At 47.1% G+C, this 25700-nt stretch overlaps 4 protein-coding genes across 4 annotated transcripts; 3 read left to right on the top strand and 1 right to left on the bottom strand.

Annotated features, from left to right (window-relative positions):
- The first annotated feature begins 4557 nt into the window (after positions 1–4557).
- Positions 4558–7245, top strand: LOC6898245 (uncharacterized). The gene is made up of 3 exons (XM_002138275.3): positions 4558–5808; positions 5874–6070; positions 7083–7245. The coding sequence occupies exons 1-3, from the start codon at positions 5160–5162 to the stop codon at positions 7188–7190; spliced, it is 954 nt and encodes a 317-aa protein (XP_002138311.1). The 5' UTR covers positions 4558–5159; the 3' UTR covers positions 7191–7245.
- A 1101-nt stretch (positions 7246–8346) lies between these two features.
- On the top strand, positions 8347–9578 carry Parp16 (Poly(ADP-ribose) polymerase 16). The gene has a single exon (XM_002138274.3). The coding sequence runs from the start codon at positions 8431–8433 to the stop codon at positions 9442–9444; it is 1014 nt and encodes a 337-aa protein (XP_002138310.2). The 5' UTR covers positions 8347–8430; the 3' UTR covers positions 9445–9578.
- A 682-nt stretch (positions 9579–10260) lies between these two features.
- On the bottom strand, positions 10261–12092 carry LOC6898243 (glutamate transporter polyphemus-like). Its single transcript, XM_002138273.3, has 6 exons — positions 11949–12092; positions 11843–11884; positions 11621–11771; positions 11074–11553; positions 10822–11000; positions 10261–10757 (listed from the first exon to the last, which is right to left on the bottom strand). The coding sequence occupies exons 1-6, from the start codon at positions 11957–11959 to the stop codon at positions 10280–10282; spliced, it is 1341 nt and encodes a 446-aa protein (XP_002138309.2). The 5' UTR covers positions 11960–12092; the 3' UTR covers positions 10261–10279.
- Positions 12093–21682: 9590 nt separating this feature from the next.
- On the top strand, positions 21683–22821 carry LOC6898242 (C-type lectin 37Db-like). Its single transcript, XM_002138272.3, has 2 exons — positions 21683–21822; positions 21882–22821. Exons 1-2 carry the CDS (start codon positions 21748–21750, stop codon positions 22515–22517), a joined length of 711 nt encoding a protein of 236 aa, XP_002138308.2. The 5' UTR covers positions 21683–21747; the 3' UTR covers positions 22518–22821.
- Positions 22822–25700: the final 2879 nt, after the last annotated feature.

The raw sequence follows: 25700 nt of genomic DNA, 5'->3' as shown, positions 1-25700 counted from the left end.
TTGCATATGGAAATTGATTTCCTTTTGGCCACATCTACATACATGTAGTCCCTCTATCCCACTCTCTGCCATAAATACTTGTGTGTCCGTGTCCAGTTTTTGGTCATTCTCACGCACGTTTAGGCAATGCCAGAGCTTTGGTCATTTCGATGCTCGATGCTCGATGCTCGATGCTCGACTATTTCGACAGTTGTCAGGCGGCAAACGAGCAAAAAGAACAAAAGTCATTTGCACCTCACTTTGGGGACAAACAAAAGTTTGAGTTTTCCTCTTTTTATGTTGGGGGTTTTTCCTTTCTTTTTGAAAAATGTTGAAACGAAGCAATTTATATGCAGCACGTGAGGCTCTGGCTCTTACTACTTACAACCAGTCATATTACGCATACGCTACGTGGTGCCACTAGCTTATTATCAGAGCGGGCGATGGAGTGAAAAATGGGAGTAGAAACTTGTCAACTTGGTAGAATTGGGAATGCCTTGGGACAGAAGCGAATATTCCAGAAGATCTGAAATCATATATTTCCCAATATCGAGCCTCTCTTTGCTGCCATTCGAATAGGATTTCCAAGTAGTGGGTATTTCTGTCGCTCCAACTTGTTGTGCCCCATGGAAATATATAGTTTTTAGTGTGCCAAACTCTCTAGCTTAGAGCGTGCCACAAATCAAATCAAATAAACTCCGGCTCCACATGGATTTCGTTGCATTTGCGAGCCAAAATATTCGAAAACCTAATACGTCGAGGCCTCAAAAGCGCGGTCAAGCCGCATGGGACATTGTTGCAGTTTATCAAATATGCAATATACGTGTATATCCCTCTTTTTATACACATATATTGTTTGTGGCATTTTTGTTTTTATTGATATTCGATATAAAAATGCATGTGCATCTCGGGGGCAGGTGGCTGGTGGCTGGTGGCTGCACGGCCCGGAGTGCTCTTGGGCATTTAATGAAATTGTCACACAATATATCACACGTTTTTTGTTCTCGGCATTAACTATTCGGATAATTTATGGCCTGAATGGGAGGTGGGGAATAATATGGGAAATTGAAATGCTCTGCCGGGCGTCTCAAATAAATGTCACATGACTGTCGTTCAGGACTTGTTTTCGCTGCTGCTGCTGTTGCTGTTGCTGCCCCGAGGCTTGCACAAACAGCTCAAAGTGAAAAGTCTTAAATAAAAAATGTATAAGCTTAATAAAAGCGATGCAGCACACGAAAGGAGGAGTAGAGCATGTCGTTGCGGATTGTGTGGCACGGTTCTGTCGATTCCAGGGGGAGAGCGGGAGTGAGGGGGCATACACGACAAACTTTCAAATCGGGAGCTACGTGCGTCAAAGCCAAAAAGCCCCAACTTTATATCGCGCGCTGTTGGTCCTCTCATCCCTCTCATCCCTCTCATGTGTTGCCCCTGCCCCTCACTCTCTTTGATTCGCTTTTACTTTGGCAAACTTCAAAAGACTTTTAGCTTATTTTTTAAGTCGCTTTGCTTCTGCTTCTGCTGCTATTTCTATTTCTATTTTATTTCATTTTATTTTATTTTTCTTTTGGCCAAGTTTTTCCTGGTCTTGTTGTTGACGTTGTTGTTGCCTATTTAGCCAGAATTTCGAATTGGCAAATGGCAAAGAAAATGTTGTATTTATTTAGTTTAATACGGAAATCCCCCATTGGACCCCCTACGGACGGGTGGGTGGGTGTAGCGATAACTTATCACATACTCCCCATGATTATCCCCACCACGAAATGAATGCGTGGGCGGATGGTGAATTATGTAATTAACTTGTTGCACGCTTTCGCATTTGGCCCAAAACGAAAATACTGGAAAAAAACTATTTGCAATCTGGGCAAAACTAATCGCATGTATCCGGCAAATAATTCCGCCACAAACGGACCCCGGACCCGTATTAGTGGCAAATTAAAGCGGCCATAAACACGGAATCAGCGCATGCAATAAGCTCTCTCTCTCTCTCTCTCTCTCTCTCTCCCTCTCTCGCGTCCAAGTAAAGTCCACATAAAAATTGTTAACGGAAGCGAAAATTAATTAAGCCACAAGCCAAGGCCAAAGCACGCACTGGCACGCCATGGAGGGTGGCCGTTTTGGCGGCCAAGAGGTTCTGGGTCCATCTGAGGCTGTGCTCCCGCTTCGAAAATATTGAACGCCAGCGAGCCCGTAACGCGCTTTTAGACGTGCTCAAATATTTGCCAAACGTGTCAAAAGCGTCGGAACATTTTCCCCCCACAGCACATAGCCCCTGCAGCCTCCCTTGAGTCTCACAGCCCCTACCATGCACCATGCTCCACAATTGATTGAAGGTTGCGCTGGCACATAATGTTGCTATACCCTTCCAGAAGGTACAATGGCAGATCTTTTGATAGATTCCCCTGTTTTAGCAAAAGAACTTCTTGGAAGCATACATCTGTTAGTGTATCTAGTGCTTCGGTTCTCGAATCCAGCACGATTTCTGCTTGTTTTTGCTTGTTTCTGTTATGGTTTAGTGACATCTTTTGTTGGGGGTGTTCGAGGTAGGAACGAAACTGATTGACGGCTGACACGGACAAGTCAATGTGGGATAGACCCATATATCGATTGATCTTTAAATAAGCCAAACAAAGCAAGGTAGAAAGAAAGAAAAGATGGGGAGAGGGAGCCAGAGGACACTAAGTGCGAAACAGATTACAAGTCCAAGTGCTGGCAGAAGGGCAGGGGGGGGCTCCAGTGGCAAAATCTGGCAAAGAAGTTGCCGGTACTGGGCCTTAGACAAGTTAATTTATGGCAGTCACTGAACCATCCACCAGATAGTGGGGCAGGCAACGTCTGCTGATGCCACAACTCAAACTGTTCTCTGTCCCTGTTCTGAAATCCGATTTTCTTCTCCCTTTCGGGAGCACGGTAAAGGGCAAGTGAATGGGTATATTGGATTGTAAGTGATGCGACAGGAGGAAAGAAGGTAGCATATCCATAGCCTCTATAAATGATAGCAAAAGGCAATCTACACCATTTCCCGGCTTATAGACTGCTGTGGAAGCTGCAATTTATTAAATAGCTTGCTTAAATTTCGTTGAAATGTGCTAACACTTATTGAAAATACAACTATATAGCAGATTCGTACCAAAAGTTCAATTTTTAAACCCGAGATCACAAAATCTACAAGCCTTAAGCTTACTTTTGTTACGTCTCTGTCGATAGTTTAGGGATCCTATACCCGTAGACGGTCTCTTCCGAAAGTTTCCTCCAATCATCGGGAGTGTAGAAAGTACCAAAGAACTAAATGCTTGAGTATCTTATAGTCGTAATACCTACTGGGGAAATCTTTTTTTCTTTCCTGTTTTCTTTTTTTGCTACTTCCTTTGTTTTTCTGCCGCAGCGGCTGTTTGTGCGAAAAACTTTTGCTAATTTGCGGTAATGTTAATGCTGAACTTTGCACAAAATTAGTCAAGTTCTTGGCTCTTGGCGCGGAGGGCGTGGGGCGGGGGGGCTACGGATTAAGCGCAATGTTACGCCAAAAGTGTTAAGTTGGAAATAAATGTTGACACTTGCGGTAAAGCGGAGGCTCTTATGCCGCAACATAAACAAAAGGCTCTGGCACAGGCAAATCACTTTAAAACAACGTGCCACACACACACACTCACGGTCTGCCGGGGGCAGGCAGCATGAAATTAACCGCCACGAAGGGGAGCCACGTCTGGGCCATGTCACAGGTGCGTACCGCTTTCTACTTTTGCTATACTTTGGCTATACTTTGGACCCCGGCACACGACCGGCAGCCGGACTGCAGTTAATTAAGTGGCAGGCAGGCTGGAAGGCAGGCAACTCGGTGGCAACCACAGCGCACTTGCTGCGCCACCTTTATGGCAGCTGCTGCTGCTGGTATGCGTATGCCCCAAGTGCCGGCCAAAGTATTTTGCTGTGTGGTGTGGCAAGAAATTAATTTATAAGTTTCGGTCCGCGACCAGAGGAATACTTGCCGCCGCCTGACCTCCGCCCCAGCAGCTTTTGTTTACTGCCAACGCTAGAACTTTGCGGCTCAAAAGTTGGTTCGTTCCGGCGCGGAGAACGCGGAGAGGGATCGCCAAAAATTTATCAAGTGTCATACGTTATGATAGGTGGCAAGCCACTGGTTTGGGGCTCGGTTCTGGCCAAAGTTTTAATCAATTTATGGCTTAGTTAAATTATTTATGTAAAAAATTGCCACAACCACGAAGGAAAGTTCTTCCGAGACAGACAGACAGTCAGTCGGATAGACCCCCTTCTGACGTTGACAACGATACAATTATTGGTTTTGTAGGCAGAGGCAATTTACATTCTCATAGAGAGAATGTGTGTGTGAGTGGGGGAAAGGGGCGCTGTAATAAATCAAACCAAGTGAATAAATCATATCTGAGCAGGCTCACAAATACTATATATTGTATGGGGGCATGGGGGCATGGGGGCGACAGTGTCACAGTTGACACATGCGAAAGTGAATGCCGCACGGCAAACGACGACAACGACATGGAATAATGACATGAAAATTGACAATTTTATTCCTACTTAACTTGCTGAATGAGCAAATGAATATATCACAGCCCACATCTACACTCTGTGTACATCCGTATACGCGCACATATACATATATAAATCTGTATATACGAGGGTGCACGAGATGGAAAGGAGACCTGAATGAGCGACTGACTGAATGAGTGACACATACCCGCACTCGTACAGTGAGTAACCGACTGACATTCCAACAGCTGTCAAAGTGTGAATATCAGAGAGACATCGCACAGGGGAAGAGTACCGTGCTCCTTGATTTGCATATGAGAGAACAGATTTCCTCCCACAAACAGGAAACATACTCATTCAAATAATTTACGATGCTCTGGGGCCTGAGGCTATGTTTTATGGCCTAATCGAATGGGACTGGCCCTGGCCAAAGCCCACAGATAAGCCAAATCAATAATTTATACACTCAAAACTTTATCGAGTGACCCCCGCATTCCCACAACACAGACTGCTGTGTTATTTGCTGCTGATTCAATTAAATAAACGCTCGAAAAAAGTGCTCAGCAATTGCGTCGAGAGTCTCCAAAGTCTACACAGAAGCAGCCCCACCGAGGGGCACCCAGAAGAGACCAATACAGCCGCCATAATCCCCCAGTTCGTTCAGTGGATCACACATCAACATGAGAGTGCAACGGATACCACTGCTGCTCCAGTGCCCACATCTACTGCTGATGGCCCTCTGTGCCACAAGCATCTGCCTTTCGATGGGCCACAGCGATGAGATCGTGATGGTGGAGGACCTCATCAAGGTGGAGGAGACTGGGCAGCCAGAGGACAACAGCAGCACCATTGCCCTGATCACCCTGAGCGAATCCGGCAGCGATGAGGCCGAGGACAAGGACGAGAGTAGCCAATCGAATGTTTCGGATGATCTGATATTTCTCTCCAACAAAAACAAAAGCCAGAGCCAGCTCTCAGAAGACACGTCCACGTCCGAAGAGCAGTCTGCAGAGGAGCAGCCGCCAGAGGAGAGCCCCGCCGCCCAGCCCATCGATCTGAGTGCCTTTGTGGCTCTGATCCCGGCCCGAGAAGTGCAGTCGATAGCCAGCCACTACTACCACCATGATGCGGAGGTGCAACGGGCCTATGCCTTCCTCTCCACTAGCTTCGTGGCCATCAAGCACCAGATGCTGCAGCTGCCAGAGGTCCTGGCCTTCACCCGATACCTGAATGCCAGCGGCTTGGATGTGCTCAAGATAATGGATTCGCTGGCGAAAGCCAGCAAGCCCTCGTCTTTGGACTTGCCCACCAATTCAGCGGCTGCCAATGGTGCGTATACGTAATGTATTGTGGGGTTTTTTCGACAACTCGTGGATTCCCTCTCACCACTTCAGCCAGCGATTGGGGGAGCACCACTACTAGAGAGCCACTCAACGGCCTGCACGGGCTGGTGGACAGCATCCTGGACGTCCTGCCGCAGGACCAGCTACTGGCCACCTTCTTCGACAAGACCGAAAGCGACAAGCAGTTCGCGGCCCTCGTCGACAGCATCGGCACTCCCAAGTTTGCCAAAATCCTCAGCAATCTTCAGGTGAGCATCCACTCCCAGCTAACCTCTGACCTCCCCCCGCATCCCACGCCGTCAGGTAATTGTATTACGTTTGGGGACACGCTTTGTTTGCTCTGAGCTCCCGTTTCGCCATCGTTTTTTCTTTTGGTTTGTGTGTGGAAAATTGTTTAAAGAATTCCATTTGAAACGAAGGTCGACCGTGTGGCTGGCTTCTTAATAATTTCCCAACGCGACGTGAGAGAAATTCACAATTGGCCTTATTGCCTTTTCCCAAGGAAAGCGGAAAAACCAAAGAAAAAAGGTGCAGGTTAAAAGTGGGCAACTTTTGTATGCGATTCGGTATACAAATCAACTTCCGTTGACGCGGATGCCGCATGCCTCATGCTGGGCGGCCTTCCTTTTTGGCCACGAATTTTCAAGTGCCCAGGCGTTCCTCATTCTGCCCTGCCCTACCGTCCCCTCCTTATTTCCCCTGGCCTTCTTGCTGGGCGCTCTTCTAATTGGCAATTGAGCTGCGGTACGTGCTGCACATATTTATGAAATCAAATCGACAGCCACAAGGCAATTTATATTTATTTTTCTGCGTGTGAGAGCATTTCCCCAGCATCCAGAATCCAACATCCAACATCCATATATTTATCAGGCAATTCAGCGGAGAGCGTGTTTCTGATAATTGATTTCGCTACACTGATTCTCAAGCCATCGTCTGATCCAGATGCTGTTGATGATTACTTCTCGGGAGGCAAATACAAACCTACGACGATATGCCCAATAAAAAATTACTGTGTTTGTAGGGAAAAAGATTAAAAACTCAAATGTCCAAATATCGTTTTATTAGTTTTCTGCATGAAATATCGAATAAAAGGGTCGGTAAACGCTCGATATTTTATAAATGTATCTATCGGTGATATGTACATATGTCCCAAATTTGAAACTTTTTCAACCAGGATTTTAGATAATGAATATCTTTGTCACATGAACATCAAATATCCCATCAAAAACCATTAATTAACTCTACAAATGACTCTTCCAGAACTCTGTGCCGCTGCGTAATCTAATCTTTGTGATGCACTCCAACGGCATCTACGTGGAACGGATTGTGGAGTCGCTCAAATCGTACTTTTTCCTCGCTAGCTTCTAGCCTCCCTGTGAAATAAACGAAACGAACCCCCAGAACCCATCCCACTTTAAAGATACTCCCATGGCTTTCTTCCGGCTTGGGGGCAAATCAATTGCTGGTACCACGAATTATTTAGCAGGTGCAGCCGCCTCGCGAGACGATTGACATCTCCACAAAAAAGGCGGAAACTTGAGCATATTAATAACATTTCCTCCCCCAACGCCCCACACGCCTCCGCCTCAACAAAAATAGAGGGTTAAATGACGTCAAAAGTTTATCTACGAAAAAAGTTTCGTCTTCCATTTGCTGCGGCTGTTGGCTCTGATTTATGCCCCGCCGTGGAAGTCATAGACTGGGGCATAGACCGAAACAGAGGTAGAGGCGAGGGCGACGGCGGAGGCTGAGTGCGGCGCGGCACCAACGCAACAGTTGCAACTCTCTTAATGTCGGCGTTTATTTGAATAAACTCAAACTTTGATTTCACAGGCAGCGAGCACCGGCACCGGCAGCGGCAGAGGCAAAAAAGTTGCCAACTTTTTCGGTTAACTGATTTCCACACAGACCTACTCGCAGCAGCACACCTGCAACCATGCCCCAGAAGCAGAAGCAGAAGCAGAACCCCATTCCCATTCCCGTAACCCGAAACAAGAGAAGGAAAAAACAAAAAAAATTATTTTATTCTCGCGCCCCCCAGGAGACTCATAATTTAGCGCGAGTATATCAATAAATTACGCATGCCACAGGGGGCTGTTGCAGGCTGTTTTGGGGTGTTTGGGGTGTGCAGGTGGCAAGCGAAAGAGTGGCTGACGGGTATGGCGGGTTGATAAAGGGAGATAAAAGTATTGAAAAAGTATCCAATTAACTGCCTAGGAATGATGCAACTTTGACCATTCCACAAAGGCAGAGGCTGTTCTTGGAATGTTTTACTGAAGGCAGGAATCACCGCATCCTTGGACCCCCGGGCTACAATCGGTGGCATAAGTTGAACGTCAGGCAGCAGACAGCAGGCATCAGGCATCAGACAGCAGTCAACATAAGGCTCCATTAATCAATTACAGACGAGAGCCAAGCCACGTAAGCACCCCATTTGGCAACTGTTGCCATGCCACAATCTCAGTGAAACTCAATCTCCGGCAGCCAACCCGCCAGCAGGCCTACCTTTGCGGCAAACTTCATTGGATTGTCAGTAGCCCAGATTGATTATAAGGACACATAGAAAAGCACTTCACACGGATCAAAATCTACAACAGATACTCGCAAAATGTCGCACAAGATATTCGAATTGGGATGGAAGAGCCGCGGCCACTACCAGGGAGGCTCCGGCTCCCTGGCGCTCCTTTTCGAGCCTAACCCTCGGCCGAGGCCAACGAGCTGCCAGAGGATGGAGTGGGAGTACAACATTTGCACCTGGGCCATGTTGCAGCTTCGCCTCAAAGCGGATCTGCAGGGTTGCGCGGCTCTTTGGGATATATTTGCTGCAGCGGCTCTGAACTATCGCCGCGACTCGCGATTGCTTCCTTCCTTTCCCAAGCGCTTTCTGGAGCCCAACGTTGATCTGCTGTGCCACACGGTGGCTGATGTGCCGCCTCTCGAGGGCCTCCTGCAGGAGGTGAACGAAAGCGGGTGCTATCAGGTCGAGTACCATGTCGTTCAGCTTCTGTACACGGTCCTCGTGGAGCAAGGCGATATAGCCACCCTGCGGACCATCGACAAGGAGAAGATCGAGCTTCTGTACGACCACCTGGCCGTCCCAACTCCAAAGACCTCGCCCACCCACGTCTTTGAGGTGGCAAGGGGCAGGAAAATGTCCCGTCGCCGCCAAGTCTATGAGGCACTGAAGGCAAACCATCGCGGGGCCGTGTGCTGTGGTTTCCTAGCCTGCAAGCCGGAAATGGTCTATGCCCTGATTCATAGGGAAGTCCTTCCCTCTCCCATGGTCCTGGCCATCGATGCGGACGAGGCTCTGGCACTGTCGGAATACTGCAGTGGCGGCTCCCCCTTTCGGTACGTGGCCATCGTGGAGTTTCTGCTGCTGGACAACGAGATGACACACGACATGCGATACGTGATTATCAGCAATCCCAAGACCATGGAGATCGGCTACCTAGTGTTCTACGACCGGAGCTGTGACGGCAAGCTGCAGGAAGAGGCGACCGAGATCAGTCGCTTCCAAAGCTTCGGCCTAGAGGCCGCTTCATCAACGATCTATTATGGTAGAAAGATGTACACCTTTCTTCGCGCTGGCCTTGAAGCCATGGGGCTGCGATTTTCATAAGGATATTTCCTTAGCTTTCCAATGATTCTTTCTGTCGCTCTCTATTTGGGTAGGGGGTGTGGCTTGGGGGCGCCCATAAATAACAACAATTTAGCATTCACAAGTGACGCAGTAAAAATTTATACGCTCTCGCACATTTTCAATTTTCCGCAATTTTTCTAGCAATTGTGTGAAATTCCTTGCGGCCATTGGGCAGCAGTGGCAGTGGCAACAGTGCCAGACGTTGCATATGGCAAGGACACAGTCAGATTTCCGTCTCTGTGTGTGTGCGTCTGTGTGTGCTTGCTCCGAGAGCATTATGTGCCGCCGGACACTTTTAGGGACACACAATTTAGAGACTTGGCTGGTCTAGATTTTCCATTCTTTTCAATACCCTCTCCAGACGGGGGAGTGCAAGGCTGTACTGGACCTGCTCTGAAGGATGTAGCAGGAAGAAGGAATGGAGAGCAGAGGGTATCCTTTGGGTCAGTACAATGCTTGGCGCCGAACTCTTTGTGAGTCTGTCCTTGGCTTCGTTTTTTTTTACATATGCTCTCGTCTCGTTGCTGCTACAAGTTATGCCTGGAATTTCCAGCTGCTGCTGCTCCTGGACTCCTCCTGGCTCGTGGCTCACTGGTCACCACATTGCTGGCATTTTGAGGCGTTGCTTGTGCGAGGCATTTTTGCAAGCCATATTTCATTGAATTTACATGCCAAGTTTTTCCGTCTGCCTCACTCCCTCTCTATCCCTCTCTATAAACTCTACTTTGCTCTCTTTTTGAGCTTATTTACACGACCAATCTCTGTGCGATCCCCCACTGTAATCAAGCCGCCCGATCACCACAAAAAGCATTCTTTATTCATGGGTCAGCACTCCAACGGGCACGTTTTTCGCGCTGAACGATTTTTTGCTGCCGCCGTACTCCTTTATCATGTCCTGAACGGACAGGGTGCAGCAGTAGCCGAGGATCAGAAGGCCAGCGATGATCAGCAGAATGTTCTTGACGAGCTGCCACCTCAGCTTGCCGTAGGTGTAGGGGGCGTGGTAGTTGAGGCACATATCGATGCAGGCGGGAAAGACCAGATTGAGCAGCGATATGGTGAGGGCGCCGACGAAGGCCAGCAGGGGCCCCAGATTGGGGAAGGCCACCGCATTGACGGTGCTCAGGAGCACGAAGCACACCCGACAAATGTACTCGACAATGTGCGGATGCCTCAGCCGGTCGCCGCGGTTCAGGTAGTGGTTCACAAGGATGTCGATGGTGACATAGCCGGACAGGGGGTACGACAGGAACAAAGCCAGGCTGATCAGCGCCTTGGAGATCTGCGAGATTCTATAGGGGATTACTGTAGTCGGGGGGGAACTCTCTAATTGGCAGCTCTCGCCCTGGCACTCACACTTCGTCGGTGGGCAGATTGAGGGTTATACTGCCGTCAACGAGCGGTCCGTACTTCCAGTAGCCCATGATGGCAAATAGCAGGTAGGAGATGACGACCATAACGGCGGACAGATTCAGGACGCCGAACAGGCCGATGTAATTCTGCGGCTGGGCCATCTTCGCCTCAATGGCCAGCATCTGATGAAGATTAGGGTTACGATAAGGATTAGTCGGAGGACAGAGCGTGGCCTGGATGGCTGGCAGGACTTACCACTCCCACAGAGCTGACGGAAAACAGGACGATGCCGAAGAAGAGGGGATACTTGGAGGGCTCGTTGAAAAACTTGCGATCCGTTATGGGTGGCAGGCCCCTAAACAAGTAGTAAAAAATCATAAAGAAGCCCACATACATGACGATGTTGGCCACAATATTGAAGGGCACCAGGTACTTGAGGTGCCGCACGAGGAAGAGCGGTATCGTGCACAGCCCCACGATGGCTATGTAGATGCGCAGGTCCACGTCGAATTTGAAATTTTCCGCCAGCTGCTTCAGGTTGACGGCCACAAACACGAGATAGACCACGCAGACGCCGTAGTGGGAGAAGCTGAGCACTAAGTCCACCAGGAAGCCAGCGGCTTTGGCGCAGTACTTGCACCACTTGGGTCCTTCGCCGAAGGCGAACACCATTGTGTCCGAGAAGTTGCAGTAGCCCTGCTTCTGCCGCCGGGCGGACTCCACCATGCACATGACCTGCAAACAAAGATGATAGTGGAATCAATGGAGAGTCGGTGGAGCTTCCAGGCAGCTGTCCACCCACAAGCAGAGTGATGCCATGGATCAGCATGATCGTCGTGATGATCAGCAAGATGGCGCCGCACATCCAGCCCGTGTAGGAGAAGGCAAGGGGCAGGGCCAGGATTCCTGTTCCTATCACGCCCTTGAGCAGCGACACAAAGGCCCCCGTATTCCTGTTTTTTTTTCGTTTGGGGGGTTTGGGCAGAAGATGAGAAGAGTTTCTCCAGGGACTGGCATATCTTACGTGATGGGGGCTTCCACAGCACGGTTGTCATAGGGATTGTAGCTGGGGAACAGAAAGAAAATGTTAGCAGAAGAAGGGCATTCTTGAGATTAATCGCAAAACCTACTTGTCCGCCATAGCCCTCAGTTTAAATGAAAACCAAAAATTTTATACTCTTATATCCGTAACGAGAGCTGACTGATTGCCTACTGGGTTCAGCCCAGGCGATAGCACCGATCTGAGATGGATATTCTCCGCTAGTCAAAGGAATATCTATTTGGGAAACTCCTGAGGCATGTACCTATAAATAAGGGAAGGAGACTTACACTCCTGTTCCTCCTGAGAGCCCCACTCGCACTCCGAAGCTCTACCACCATTCCACCAGACCCCAGCAGACATTAATAAACGCACACATCAAAAGTAAAATTCAATTTAGTGCCAGTAACAATGAAGACATAGTCCCAGCCCCACAGAAAAACAACTAGCTTTGGAAGCAGATGGACAGATACTCTTATAGGCAGAAAAATGTATATGAACAAGGCTATATCGACTCCCCTGGCCTCGACATTCTCTGTAAAGCCGTCATAGCCTACTTCTGAAGGGTACGTACAACCAAAAAAAAAAAGGCCACCCTCCCCTGGTTCTCCGGCAAAGTGTTTTGGGCCGCAGACTTAAGCCGGGATGCACATTAGCATGAGGAGTAGTCGTTTTCAGAGAGTGGGAGTGTGGGAAGCGAAAGGTTCACCCACTTACGAGTTGCACTCGAAACTGAAATCAAAATAAATGTCAACACTGCTGTCACACAAAGCCAAACCAATCTCTAGCTTTCTCCTTCACTCTCTGTCTGTATTTTCAAGCCACCCTCTATACGCTCTATCCACTCTATCCACTCGGTACTCTTTGTTCGCCTCTAAACTCTGCTTGGGGGTCGAAGTTTTTGACTTCCTTAATGACAAACTGTGGTGACGGTGCACAGGGCACAGGGCACAGGAGAGAAGGCTGCTGCTTCTCCAACTCCCACAGTTGCTGTTCTTGCTGATGATGATGATGATGTTGATGATGTCGACCTCCTTCTTGCCCCATGTTGATGATGCAATTCCACAGCCTTCCCATGGTGGTTGCGCGAAAGGAAATCCCCCCACACAGATCCACCACTCGCAGCCCCTCTTCATTGTTCGTTTTGTTAATCTAGAAAAATTGATAAGGTGTGAAATTCTTGATTTTATTTTCTGCGTTGTGCGCACCAAAATAAAATGTTTTTTCTTTCTTTCTCAATTTTGTTGTATTGCTCCTTTTGCTCTTTGCTGTTGCATACTCTTCTTGCGGGGAATTAAAGGGTTTCCAATAGATGTTTGACACTCAACAAAAAGGAAGTATAGCAGACTCCACCACTCCACTACCCACTGTTAGTGGATCGAAACCTTAAAAAGGCAACATAGAAATGATTTTTCGCTGGAAAAACTTGCAGCTTTCTACCGAAAAACCATCGAATCAATCGTATACACAACCAATTTTCGTTTCAGGGCATCTCATGCTTCGGCTCTCAAAACCGATACTTTTTCTTGTTTTCCTTTTCGTATTTTTTAGATTTTCCGCCCCTCTTGTCCTTGGCGGCCTTTGATGTTCTTTGATGAGGTGTTTGTTTAGTTTTCCTTCGCTTTCACTTTGGCTTTTCTTTTCTCTTCCTTCCATTTTTCTTTTTTGGAACGAAACGAAACGCAACGTAACGCAATTTGGATATGATTCACGCAACCCAAAAGGCAGGCCGAAACGCTGTCTATCAGGCGGGGCCCTGCTCCATTTACATTTTAAACGAAATTTAATCCAGTTTGCGGGGAACAACGGCAACACCTCATCCGTGGCATCTTTGTCAGTGGCTTTGAAACTTAAATCAACTAGGAAATTGACTTTGCAACACATTGGCAGCAACAGAAAAAAAGAGCTATCGGGTTTTTTTAACCCAGTGGCAGGGGCAGTGGCAGTGGAAGGGGCATGCGCCCAGTCTTAATTATTGACCCGTCAATTGCACAAAGCGAAACAGCAACAGAGGCGGCAGAAATATCAGAAACGAAACCGAGCCCAGAAATCGGAAAACAGAAACAGAATTCGAATCGAAAATGGTTCAAACGTTGCTGAGGCATAAATTGATTTGTTTCCAGAGGCAGGCCAGGGGCAAAACAAAAACGAGGTGATTCCGTTTAAAGTGCAACGTGCCACACACTCGAGGCTTGAAGCTGCTCCCCTGCCGAATCCTTGAATCCTCAATTCCTGATTCTCTATTCAATTCAATTCAATTAAGTTCAAGTGGGGTGTGTGCAACCCCAGGCGAGCAGAGGGATTGCTAAATTATTGGAAATACTCGTAGTAGTCGCTGGAAATTGGTTGCCACGGCAGCGCCACATCTCCAGCTCCACGTCTCCAGTTCCACATCTCCAGCGCCACTCTCCATCTCCACTCTCCGCTTGTGTGCAGCCAAATAATCAGTGCATTAGACGAGCATTCGCCGTGAGGGTCGAATGCAAACGTCAAATGATTTGCAGACCCTCAGACCGGTGCCAGGTGCCCATATCCATTGCTTAGTGACCACACGATGGAGATGTCTGTGGCACACGCATGCATACTCGTAGTATTGCTGTTGACGGACGGATCAAAGTACTCATTCGATGCGCTCAAGTAGCCACGTGGTAGATAATAACACACACACACACACACACACACACACGCACACAAAGGGTTAGCGGGTAGGAAGTGGTAGTGCTGGTAATCATTTCCACTGCTGCACATCCAGTAGCTGCCCGCTGCCCCAGCGTGTCACACCTCCACTCAACCGTTCCCTGGTCTGTCTTGGAGGAGGCAACACTACGGGAGGATGCCTAATCACTCCCTACTTTGAGGCGTCTCAAGGGGCATTTATTCCCCTAATTGCGCATACGCAGTGCGGTCCACGGCTTAGTCCCCTGCGTCTTCGCCTCGGCCGTACTCCCCGTAAAATTGATTTAAAATCCTTTTGATGGCAGCATAATGGAATGTTGTGGACGGGCTAGAGGTTGACAATTTCGCAAATTTAATTTTTCGCTCGTCTCGAAATCTAGTTAGCGCGGAAAAGTTTTACATCCGCGCTGCAAGCGCCCGTTAATGTTGGCAGTTAACTTAATTTCGTCGCATTTAGCCGCACATTACGCCGCAACAGCACAGCAAAGAGCACGGCAGGAGAGGAGAGGCACCTCAGAACTGAGGCAAGATAAACAATGCCACACGCGAGACAAATAACTGATGGTGCACCAAAGACAAATACAGATTCGTGTCAGAGCGCTGCAACGTACTATAATTTGAGGCAGGAAGCGCGGAGGAGGTGGGAGACTGGGAGGCTGGGAGGCGTCCAAGGAGTAGGAGCCGCTAAGTGAGTGAGTGATGCATGCAACAGACGATGCAGCTTGCAGGAAAAATGTTAAATAACGATGACAACCCTGGCTGCGAGCTGCAAAATGGTGGCGGTGCTGCCTTGTGGCTGGTGCTCCTCTTCCTGTCCCTGTCCCTGTCCCGTCGCGTTATTTACATATTCACTTGTAAGTATACGTATTCTGGATGCGTGCTGTTTATTTATGATTGCATTCAGACCCCTCTCCCCACTCCCCCATCCCTTTCTGATGGCATCATCTGGTTGCAGCTAGAGCCGACGGTGGCAGGGTGCTGGTGCTGGGGCTGCCGCCGTTGCACTTAGAAGCGATTAAATATAAATCAATAGAAAAATTTGCATATTGAATGCGCGACTCAGACTATGGACATTCCTGGAGAATGCCTTGCCTGGGGTTGGTCTTGGCTGTGGTTGGGTGGTGTTGGGGAGAGGGGAATGAACTTTAAAATAATTTCTATCTATTGGGTCTTATACCATATATTCTCTGTGCAGCTTAGCTCAACAAAATCCTCAGTTTATGCCACATGGTCTTGGGGCAATTGAAAATTCATTTTCGCCGTTATGATGCTCTCATCGCAGGATGTCAAAACAAACAATATAATCCATAAAATCCGCCCTCCTCCCCCTCCTCTGGGTAGTGGCTCCCAAAAACCACACACACACACACACCCGCGTGGGCATATTTTTAATGCGTTTATGCTAATCAAGCGGATTGGGGATGCGGCTTGGGCCTTGTTAAATGATGCCAAGGCTGGACGTGTCGGGAGAATTGGAATCCGTCTAAAGGGGGCGGGGCAGGCGCTGCTGTCAACACACACATTTCACTGATTGCCATGTGCGCTCGTCGCTGTCGCTGTCGTTGGCGTTGACGTTGACGTTGTCTTCTGTGCCCCAACAAATTTGCATAAATTGCGTTCAAGTCAAATGCGAGACCCAGGGATTTGTGCGAGGAGAGGGTACGGAGTACTGAAGGCTTTTCAGGGCTAAGAAGGAACAAAAACTACACATCATTGTGCTGATGCTGCTGCTGCTGCTGGGCCTAGGAGGACCTGTGCCTCAGGTAATGCCTCAAGTGGCAGGCAGCCAGCCACAATGTTGGCCAAAATTATGCATCGACATTGAAATTGAAGGACTTTGCTGAATTTGACATGAAGTTTAAATTACTTTGGCACACCCCCACCCCGCACACACACACACACACAGCAGGCACATACAAAGTGCTCGTATAATCATGTGGCAACTCCTGCCCCCCCCTAGCCACCCTTTGCCAGCCCTTGCCAACCGTGTGTCAATGGTCAACAAATTTTTGGGCAATCAACGCCCGTGGGAGTGGCATGTAGTCCCGTTTTTGCCACTGCAAATTTTCAATTATGCAAAATGTCGGTTTCTTTTGTTGCTCCTCTGCTGGGCCCTCTGCCGAATTAGACACGAAAATTCTCAATTGAATTGGCCCTGATAATGACAACTTCATGCATTATGCGTTTACATCGGGGCCAAAGGGCAGAGGACAGAGGGCCCCGACCAGGGCCACAGTTTGAACGACAGCGACAGCCGCTGAGCCACTGAGGCATTCAAAAACTTGACAATCTCGTTCACCCCTCCCTCAGCCCCTGCCTCCTGCGCGGCCACGTTTCCTGCCACAAATATGCGATTGCCTTGTACTGGTGCAAATGAATGGACCCCAGGACCCGGGACCAGACCCAGATATCCACATGGAAGAGCCGAACGAAACGCGGCAGTGTGTGCATTTTTTTGTCCCCTTACCCCCCTTACCACCCTTACCCCTCCACCCCCACCCCCACCCGTGAAGGTTTGCCTAAGGGAATGGCGGACGTTGATGCCGCTATGTGGTGCAAATTTTCACAAAAATTTACCCAACATTTCGTTGTACATGGAGTGGCGGCTGCTGGCTCCTGATGCTGATGCTGCCGGTGCCAGTGCCAGTGCCGGTGCCGGTGCGGTGTCCTGTGTTTGTGGCATGTGTGCAGGCGTTGCTGCTGACGGCTCGATGGTCCCGCCCCCTCCCTTTTTGGACCAACTGCAAGAAGGCTTTCGCTTGGGCCCCCAAACCACTTTCCAGCCCAATTTCCACACTCCACACTCCACTCTCCACATGCAACGGCTGACTTATGCATTCATCCATCTAGTCAGCCGCCAGGATGCCGGGGATGCCCGTGTATGTGCGGTTCACTTTTAATAAATTCATAAATATTTATGTATGCAAAATTCGAGGCCCAAAACTCTGCAGTACTACTCCGGTGCTCGGTGCTCGGTGCTCTTCTGGCTGCGGCACTCTGGTCGTGGGGACTACTCCGCCTAGCAATCTATTCAATTTGCGGCCACTGGCAGCCACTGGGGCCACGATGCATGGGGCAAGATCGAAACGAAACGAAACGAACCGAACCGAACTGAAGCGCACATCGAGAGACACAAAATAGCGATAGATTGATGCGGCATGTCACAAAAACCGCAACAGCAGGTGGAATGGTGCTGCATGGTGGTAGCCCCAAAAGAGGCCTGCAACAGCAAAAGAGGTAGATAGGATATGGCACGGTGCAGCAGGGTCTAGAGGCTGAGACATGAGCAATTTCCATATTTTACGAACAGGGCCAGCAAAATGCTAAAATGCTTTTGGCCAAAGATTAACAGAATGTAACCATGGCTCTGCCGAGACTAAAGGACCACCCCCACCCCCACCCCACTTGCGAATCAATTTTTGGCCAGTGTGCAGCAACATGTTAATAATATCTTGAGAGCTCTCCCCCTGAAAAAAATGGAAAATTTTCAGCTCTTCTTCAACTGCAACCGATGTGACACGACGATGAGGTGGAGGGGCAATGCGGATGGGAAGAGGGCGGGTATAAATCACAGCATGCGGCGCGGCACGGCACTCTCACAGAGCGGGGCACTCCTATTTTAATCTCGTTTTTGAATACTCGTTAACTTGCCTTTTGTTATTTTTTGTCTGTGTATTTCCTTTTTTTTCATTTTCACGCGTATTTGCATACAAATGCGACAGCCATGGAACGAGAGGAAACTCACCCACTCTCCCCCCTCACCCACCCACTCAGCCACTGATTTAAAATCAATTTATTTTTCTTCTATTATCCTTATGTAAATCATTTTACGACCGTCAGGCCCGTGACGCGAAGAAAGTTTCCACGAAAATAAATCAACTTGATGCGTAGCCCATAGAAAAATCTCGGGCAGCCAGGCAGAGCAACAACAAAATCGAGTGAATGAATTTGGAATTATTTACAAATTCGCAAACAAATTTACACATGACAAGCGTGGCAGCGCCATAAGCAGGCGGAATGTGGAGGGCGGATATGGTGGCTTTAATAGGATTTGATTCAAAATTCTATGATTAACTCGCGGAATTTCTGGGAAGCTCAAATGAATGGCAATCAATTAGATAGATGGAGATGCAACTTCCCGACACAATAAATTCCCACTTAATGAACGAATGATGTGAACTCCATTGAATACAACACCCATGGAAGCTCTTACTTTGTCCTACAAATTGATCGCAGCAGAAGGCCCCTAAATAATACATAATATATTTTATTCACAGAATTCAAATCACTTTCAAATCACTTCGAATTATTCTTGAGTATTATTTATTAATTATTATTATTATTATTCTTGAGTATCACTAACTGTATCACCGCTAATCGTCGATAAATCACGTCAAATACTTCAGTCAAAATGCTCTTATTTCTTGGGACTTAAATTTGGAATTTAAGAGTCGCAGTGGGGTGCAATAAAGTAACCCCTCGAAACAGATAGATTAACGAAATTCTCGACAACTGGCAAAAACATTTACCTAGAGAATTACAAATTTTTACTCATAGATTTCTTTTCGAGAGTGCAAATTTAACCAAATAATATTCTCCTTCAAAATCTTCAACCTTGATGACACGCATTCTAAAAAAATTTTTTTTTAATCATTTCAATTTTTCTTGTGACTGTTGTATAAGTTGCTCTAACAGTAAGAGCAAAAAACATATTTTGTATCAGTGATATTATTTTATAATCAAAAATACAAAATACAATCCAAATAATAAAAATAAAAAATAAAAAAATAACAAAATTGATTTAAAATAATTTTATATATTTTTATATAAATTTAAATATATTTTTATATTTTATTATTTAAGTGTAACTCCTTCTTCAAGTGTCAGCCATTGCTTTCTAAATTCAAATTGAACCTTTAAAAAACAGCTTTAAGAGTGATTAAATAGGTTAAGTATTTTGGTATTGATTTTAAAAATTGTAAAGCTTAAAACACCATTCCACTGTGAACATTTTTGGCATTATTCTGCTGTTTTACGATCTGCTGTTCGTATCCCCCATGAAGCCCGCGTTAATGACATTTAAATGAGCGCTAAATGTGCAAAGGATCAGCGAAACTCATTAATATTCATGTGCAGAAATTATTCCAGTCGTGTAGTCGGGTCAATGTGTGACAAATGTGCAATCAAATATTTATTCGAAAGAGACAAAAACTATACAAAAAACAAATCACAAGCGCAGCACAAATTTGTAATATGCATAACTGCATTTAATAGCCACTGAATATTTATGGAAGGCAAAATAATAACCAAACAGAAATTAAAGAGGTGAAAATATAAAAAAAATAATAAAAACAGAGCACAAGCCACTCAACTGCATAACGAACCGTGATGAAATTTACATGGCCATGGTGCATTCGCAGAAACGAATTAATAAATAGAAAAACAGCCTGCGAAAATATCAAATTGCATAAATAACTAATTAAATTTAAATTTGCAATTTAATGAGCGCCATTTGTGGACGTGCGAGGACTGCAAATCGCATTTTGTACACATTACGCATAACGGTGTACATATGGAGCTACAGTGCCCGGCGGAAGCAAATCCCTATATGGGGAAGGCTCCCCTGATCTGTTTGACATTAATTTTTGCACGAGGGAAACTTTTCTTTCAAGCAAGTTTTTCCTTGGGCGCAAAGTTTTCGTCCGGTAATTAAAAATGTTGGCTTTGTTTTTGTTGTTGTTGTTTTTTTTCTGCAAGATCGAGAGCTAATTAAAAAGTTTTGACCAAAAGTAAAATCTGTATCTGCGAGAGGGCGGGTGAGCGGTATTTAAAACTTATAAGAAGCTTTCTGAGGGTCTGGGAGTCCTCCAAGAAGTCCTAGCTGCCTGGTGACATCAAATTCCCGAGTTACAGCAGAATAAACAAATAAGCTGGGAATAGAAATTGAAAATTATTGTTGAATACCTTCCACAGAGAGACAGAGAGAGGGAGAGGGGGACTGCGAGTAAATATCATAAAAACTGCAATTTTCATGAACAAATACAAGGCTATCGGTGGAAGAGGGAGTTGTGGGGGGGAGGGGTAGTATCTCAGCCAGAGACAAAAATTAAATAAAAATAGCTGCAAGCCATGCGTCAAGCAACTACTTCACTCGCACTGGCTGCTGGGCCTAGATCTGGGCTTTAACAGGGCAATAGCAAACCCTCCTTGTGGCATCCAGAGGGTTGATGCACTGCATCGCTTCCAAATGAAATAAATCAAAATAGACAAACAAACAGGCAAACAAGGGGAGAAACAAATAAATAAACAAACAAACAAATAGACGCAACTTTCGAGAGGAAAGCGTCAACAAGCGGCAGCAACAATGAACCGTATAAAGGGGAGAACAGTGGAGGCTAAGACAGTTTCCATGCCACTATTGGTTGCTACTCTGTTGCCACAGAAACGTGAAATGGGACGATGGGTCCTTCAGTTTTTAGAACTTCGAATGAAAGGACAGCCTCGAGATGTTTCGAGAGAGGTTTGCTTCAAAGTTTCATTCTTTCGAAAGTAAATGCTGATCACTAAAAAACCATCCATCCCTAAATATATTTAGTGATCATTGTAATAATTCAAAACCCAAAACGACTATGTTCCCTGTAAAACCAACAAACGTGCCTTTCCCGAAAGTCCCGGAAAATGCTCGCGTTATACGATTTTGTATCGCAAAACTCTCGCTAACGACGTCGCAAGCGACAGTTTTGCCAGAGGAAAGTCCGCTGCGACTGCGCTGCCGGTCCAAAGCCAGTAAAATGGCAGCAAGTCTTCGTGTGGCTCCGGCAATGCGCTTTCGGTCTTGTGGCTACCTGTCGACAAATGATACCGCAAAAGGCTCGAAACGATATCGCAAAAGGCTCGAAAAACGAGCTCGCAAGCGATAGTTTTGCCAGAGGAAACTCCGCTCGCTGCAAAAGTCTCGCAAACGTTTAATTTGCGAGCTATCTTAAGTGATACTTTCTTCGCCACAAACTGAACGCCACAAGTATCATATTTCCATCATAGGCAGGTCCGAATGCGAGCGTTTTGTCGGGTCAAGTCTCGCTTTTGACTCGTTTTGTTTGCTGGGTTCTTATTTATATAATAAATGTGCGATATGGATATCAGTTGTACTGGAGGCACTTTTGAGTGAAGTCATTTCATTCTAAACGTTTGCCTTGAGCGGTCGAGCAAACAGAATGTCAAAGTTCGCGTCTCTACTCGTCTCCGTGTTGATTGTTGTGCATCTGCAGGTGTCTTTGGCAAGTGTTTCGGTGAGTGGGGGTTCTGGATACGTTCTGGCATTCTCCATTCAACTGGAGCTTACTTCTAGCCAGAGGACGCCTCGTTGTCGACTCAGACAACCGAAAAGCAGTGCGGTGGATATTGCTTTAACGCTCTGAAGCCCATTCTGGACCACATTGCTGCCAATCAAGAGCGATGGAATGCCTGCGACGCCAGCAAGCTGGAGGGCACGGCCAGGCTAGACAGGATGGAAGGCCAAGTGGCACTCCTCCAGGAGAAATTATCCACAATCGAAGCAGCGAAAGAGGCCCCTGGAGGCAAGAAAGTGAAGCAACTCGATGGCTTTGTGCAGATCGGCTCGAGGTTCTTCTACATCGAGCAGCATCACGTAGTCAATTGGTTCTCCGGCACGAGTATATGCCGTCAGAAGGGGGGGCATCTGGCGAGTCCGAAAAGTGGGGAAGAGCTCAGCCGCCTTAAGGAAAAGCTTACGAAAGGCCGGGACTATTGGCTGGGCATATCCGACTTGGCCAATGAGGGCGTGTTTCGATCGCAGGCCACGGGAAACATGGCTCCTTTTCTCAAGTGGGGCTCCGGGGAACCCAACAACCACGAAAATAACGAACATTGTGTAGAGCTTCGATCCGATAGTGACTTCTTGATGAACGACAACAGATGTACAGTGACGATGTATTTCGTTTGCGAGGCAGGCGATGATTCATAGTTAGTTCCCTCTCCGGAGAGCATTTCAACAGCATCCGGCAGCTGATAGTTGAGGGGGCTATCAACAGCGGCCGCTGCTTGAGAAATGAAACGAGAAGTCTCCACCGCCGAAGTCTCCATAACCCAGAAGATCGACGACCAATGAATCGATGTCTTTCCAACTATCTTTTGTTCAACAATCATTTATGTCGTTGCTATCAGAGGGAATAAATAATTTGTAATCGGTGAATAATCCACAAAAAACTTTGGCTTAAATTTCCTTATTGAATAAACTATTTTCTGGGCTTCACTGATATTATAAAACAGCTTAAGATTCTGCATAAAAGGGGCATACAATATGTGTGTTGTGTGTAACATTCATTCCGGGGGACAAAGCCCTACTGAAACGACTCTGGAAAAGGCACAAGGGGGATAGTAGTGGTCCTCTACATGGGGGTTTTCCCTCATATTGAGAAATATGTGGGGTATACTGATAAGATTCAATCCGTTTGCCCGCTTTTATGGGCCGAGAAATACCAAAAGTTGAGCGCTTTTATGGCTTGCAGCATTATCATAATGAAGGACACAACAAAGAAGCGGCGCCATTGACACTTAAAATATAATGTGTGGCATTATGTTGAGCACCTGGTGGGGAGATGCAACCCCCCCTACGACTGCTTTTCTCTCTGACCCCCACATGACCCGTTCTGGCAGCACATAAGCATATTAATAACGCCTTTATGCCACAACAAAGAGAGCAGAGCCAGAGCCAGGGCCCGCGTTGGGTCAGGGGCTGGAGAACAGACATGGCGCCGTCGTGGTTTAATTTAATTAAACAACATCAATCCGTTGCAGGAGTATGCGGACGACCACCTTTGGCCCTCTAATAATCGCAGGGGTGTGGAGTTTGTGTGGATTGTGTGTGGAGTGTGTGTGGAGTGGTGTCGCCCCCGCTTAATGCCAGGGATTTACAACTTTTCCGTAATAATTTTCAATTAAAAAACGCACTTCAACCCTACACACGCTGACAGCAGCCCGTGTGTGTGTGTGTCTGTGGCAGGCGACAGTGGCAGCATCCACATCCACTTTTGTTACTCATTTTTCGGGGGTCGCCGTCGCCTGTGACGTGGCACTTGACAAACAAGATTTTGCATGTCGCACACACAGACACACACACACGCACACTTGAAAACACACGCACGCTTGGGCATGGTGTTCCTGTCATATTAACGGTACTCTGCACACACACACACACGTGCCTAAAAGGATTCCGAGTCCTCGACTCGACTTCGCACGAATGCCTTCTGTCATCGGTACATCCCTCTTCCCCCTTTACGTCCACCCCTCCCCAAGCCCTCGACGGCTGCAAATATTTGATTAGCTAGAAAAAAGTTAGCAACTTTTTCGCAGTGTTTTTTCTTGCCTTTTGTGTCGGAGCGAGTTCCCCTTTTCCTGACAGATCCTTCTGGCCAGAGTTGCCACTTTTTGGCAGCAGACAGACTTGGATCCGCTTGGATCCCGCCCCGATGAGTGTTTGCTCAGATATCCAGACACTCGAATGGCAGTTCCTGGAAAAGGGTTCTCCCCTCAAAGGTGGTAGAGGGGTTCCCTGTTGTAGGCTCTGCCACTCACAGATCTTTTCAGGAAAATCATTTTTCAAAGTTTTCTTAGCCCATGTTTTCAAGCGTTAAAGCCGCAGCACTTTCCTCCCTCCACTCAACAATTTTATGCAGAATTGAGTGGGAGAAAGATGGGTACAGTGGAAGCTCTTTGGTGGGTACATTTATAAGATTTTGAAAGCCCAAACCAGCTCACGCGAGATAACCTTCAGTCCAGCAGCCACTGTACCATGTTGCACGGCTGCATGTGCCGCAACAGCCGCACCAGCCGCACCACTTTTCAGTCTTCCATTATATGTTTTTTATTTTTGCCACAAAGTTGCTGCTGACACAGACGCTGACGCAGACGCTGACGTTGACGCCACAGCAGCAAATGCGTGTAACTTTTTAATCAAATTATGTGCAAATTTTCTTTGGCAGTAATTTTTAGTAAAATTTCGCTCAGAATTACTGGAGAGACAGTAATGGGTAGAGCCACAGAGCCACAGAGCCACAGAGCCAGCAGCTGGAGGAAGACAGACCCCGAGTCGGAGTCTTTTTAATGTTCCCTCTCCTCAGCTTTTCGTGGGACCAGTCTGCCGGCTTAGGCCACATAACCCACAGCTCGCCCCCATGTAGCCCCCGAAATCAGTCTCCGACTTGGCACCCGCATAATTTTTAATTGAATTTTAAAGTTTTTCGCCAAAGTCATAGTCGAAATATTGTTGTTTTTCCCAAAAAAGCATCTTTTGGGCTTTGAATTTAATTAGAAAATTAAAATTTTGACTGCCGCTCTACTAAAAATGAGTGGAAGAAAATCATAAGAAAACACTTCTTAGATCAAGGAAATACACTCGATGTCAAAGGGTAAATCTTCTGAAACCAAGAAAATACTCTCCATTTCAAGAGGAAAACCTGTTAAACCAAGAAAATACTGTCAAAGCCCGAGGGGATCCTAAGAAAAAAGAAGTGAAAAGATCAGCAAAAAACTCAAGGCAGGAAAACAGAGGATCTTAAATGCAGATCAACCTCTTAGGCATACAATCTTCTTTGGAGATTGCAGATCATGTTTGTGCCTAAATGTAGTTCTCTAAGTGTAGTCTTATAAGTGGCAGTCAGGCAGTGAGGCAATTGGGCAGTCAGATGGCCATAGATCTGTGTAGTTTTCCGGGTGTTGCCACATTAGTATCCAAGTTGAATTCATTTCGTCGCGCACACAGCAGGAGGCGGATGCGATGGCGAGTGCGGATGCGGATGCGAATGAGTTTTGCATTCGGTAGCACACGTACTGTCTGTCCCCAAAACAGGCAGAAACCCCTTTCGGGTCGTTTTTTGTAATTTGTAGCAGACACATTAATCAAAAAATTGCTAGTCTCCATGAGGCGTGCCCCAAACCGTCCGCCCTGCCGGGTCGCAGCCTGTCACACATGCCAAATGCCATTGTTCTTTCCTCTCTTTCGGCCCGGACACTCTGTCCCTCTGTCCACGACCCTGTTATTAAGTGGTGGAGGTAATTGAAATGTCAGCGGAAGTGTTGCCGGCCGCAGCACACAGCATAGCCTGCGGTGCCAGGAGCGGACTGCTCATCAGACGGCCAGAGCCAGTGG

This window comes from Drosophila pseudoobscura, chromosome 3 (genome assembly GCF_009870125.1).
Source record: "Drosophila pseudoobscura strain MV-25-SWS-2005 chromosome 3, UCI_Dpse_MV25, whole genome shotgun sequence".
NCBI lineage: Eukaryota > Metazoa > Arthropoda > Insecta > Diptera > Drosophilidae > Drosophila > Drosophila pseudoobscura.
Note: the sequence above shows the minus strand (reverse complement) of the source record. Positions and strands in the feature narration are given on the sequence as shown.

Coding starts and splice junctions, on each gene's coding strand:
- LOC6898242 (XM_002138272.3), top strand. CDS start 21,748: ATGTCAAAGTTCGCGTCTCTACTCGTCTCCGTGTTGATTGTTGTGCAT. Junction 21,823..21,881: donor TGTCTTTGGCAAGTGTTTCG/GTGAGTGGGGGT, acceptor GCTTACTTCTAG/CCAGAGGACGCCTCGTTGTC.
- LOC6898245 (XM_002138275.3), top strand. CDS start 5,160: ATGAGAGTGCAACGGATACCACTGCTGCTCCAGTGCCCACATCTACTG. Junction 5,809..5,873: donor CAATTCAGCGGCTGCCAATG/GTGCGTATACGT, acceptor TCACCACTTCAG/CCAGCGATTGGGGGAGCACC. Junction 6,071..7,082: donor AAATCCTCAGCAATCTTCAG/GTGAGCATCCAC, acceptor TGACTCTTCCAG/AACTCTGTGCCGCTGCGTAA.
- Parp16 (XM_002138274.3), top strand. CDS start 8,431: ATGTCGCACAAGATATTCGAATTGGGATGGAAGAGCCGCGGCCACTAC.
- LOC6898243 (XM_002138273.3), bottom strand. Junction 11,001..11,073: donor CCGTCAGCTCTGTGGGAGTG/GTAAGTCCTGCC, acceptor AATCTTCATCAG/ATGCTGGCCATTGAGGCGAA. Junction 10,758..10,821: donor AATCTGCCCACCGACGAAGT/GTGAGTGCCAGG, acceptor AATCCCCTATAG/AATCTCGCAGATCTCCAAGG.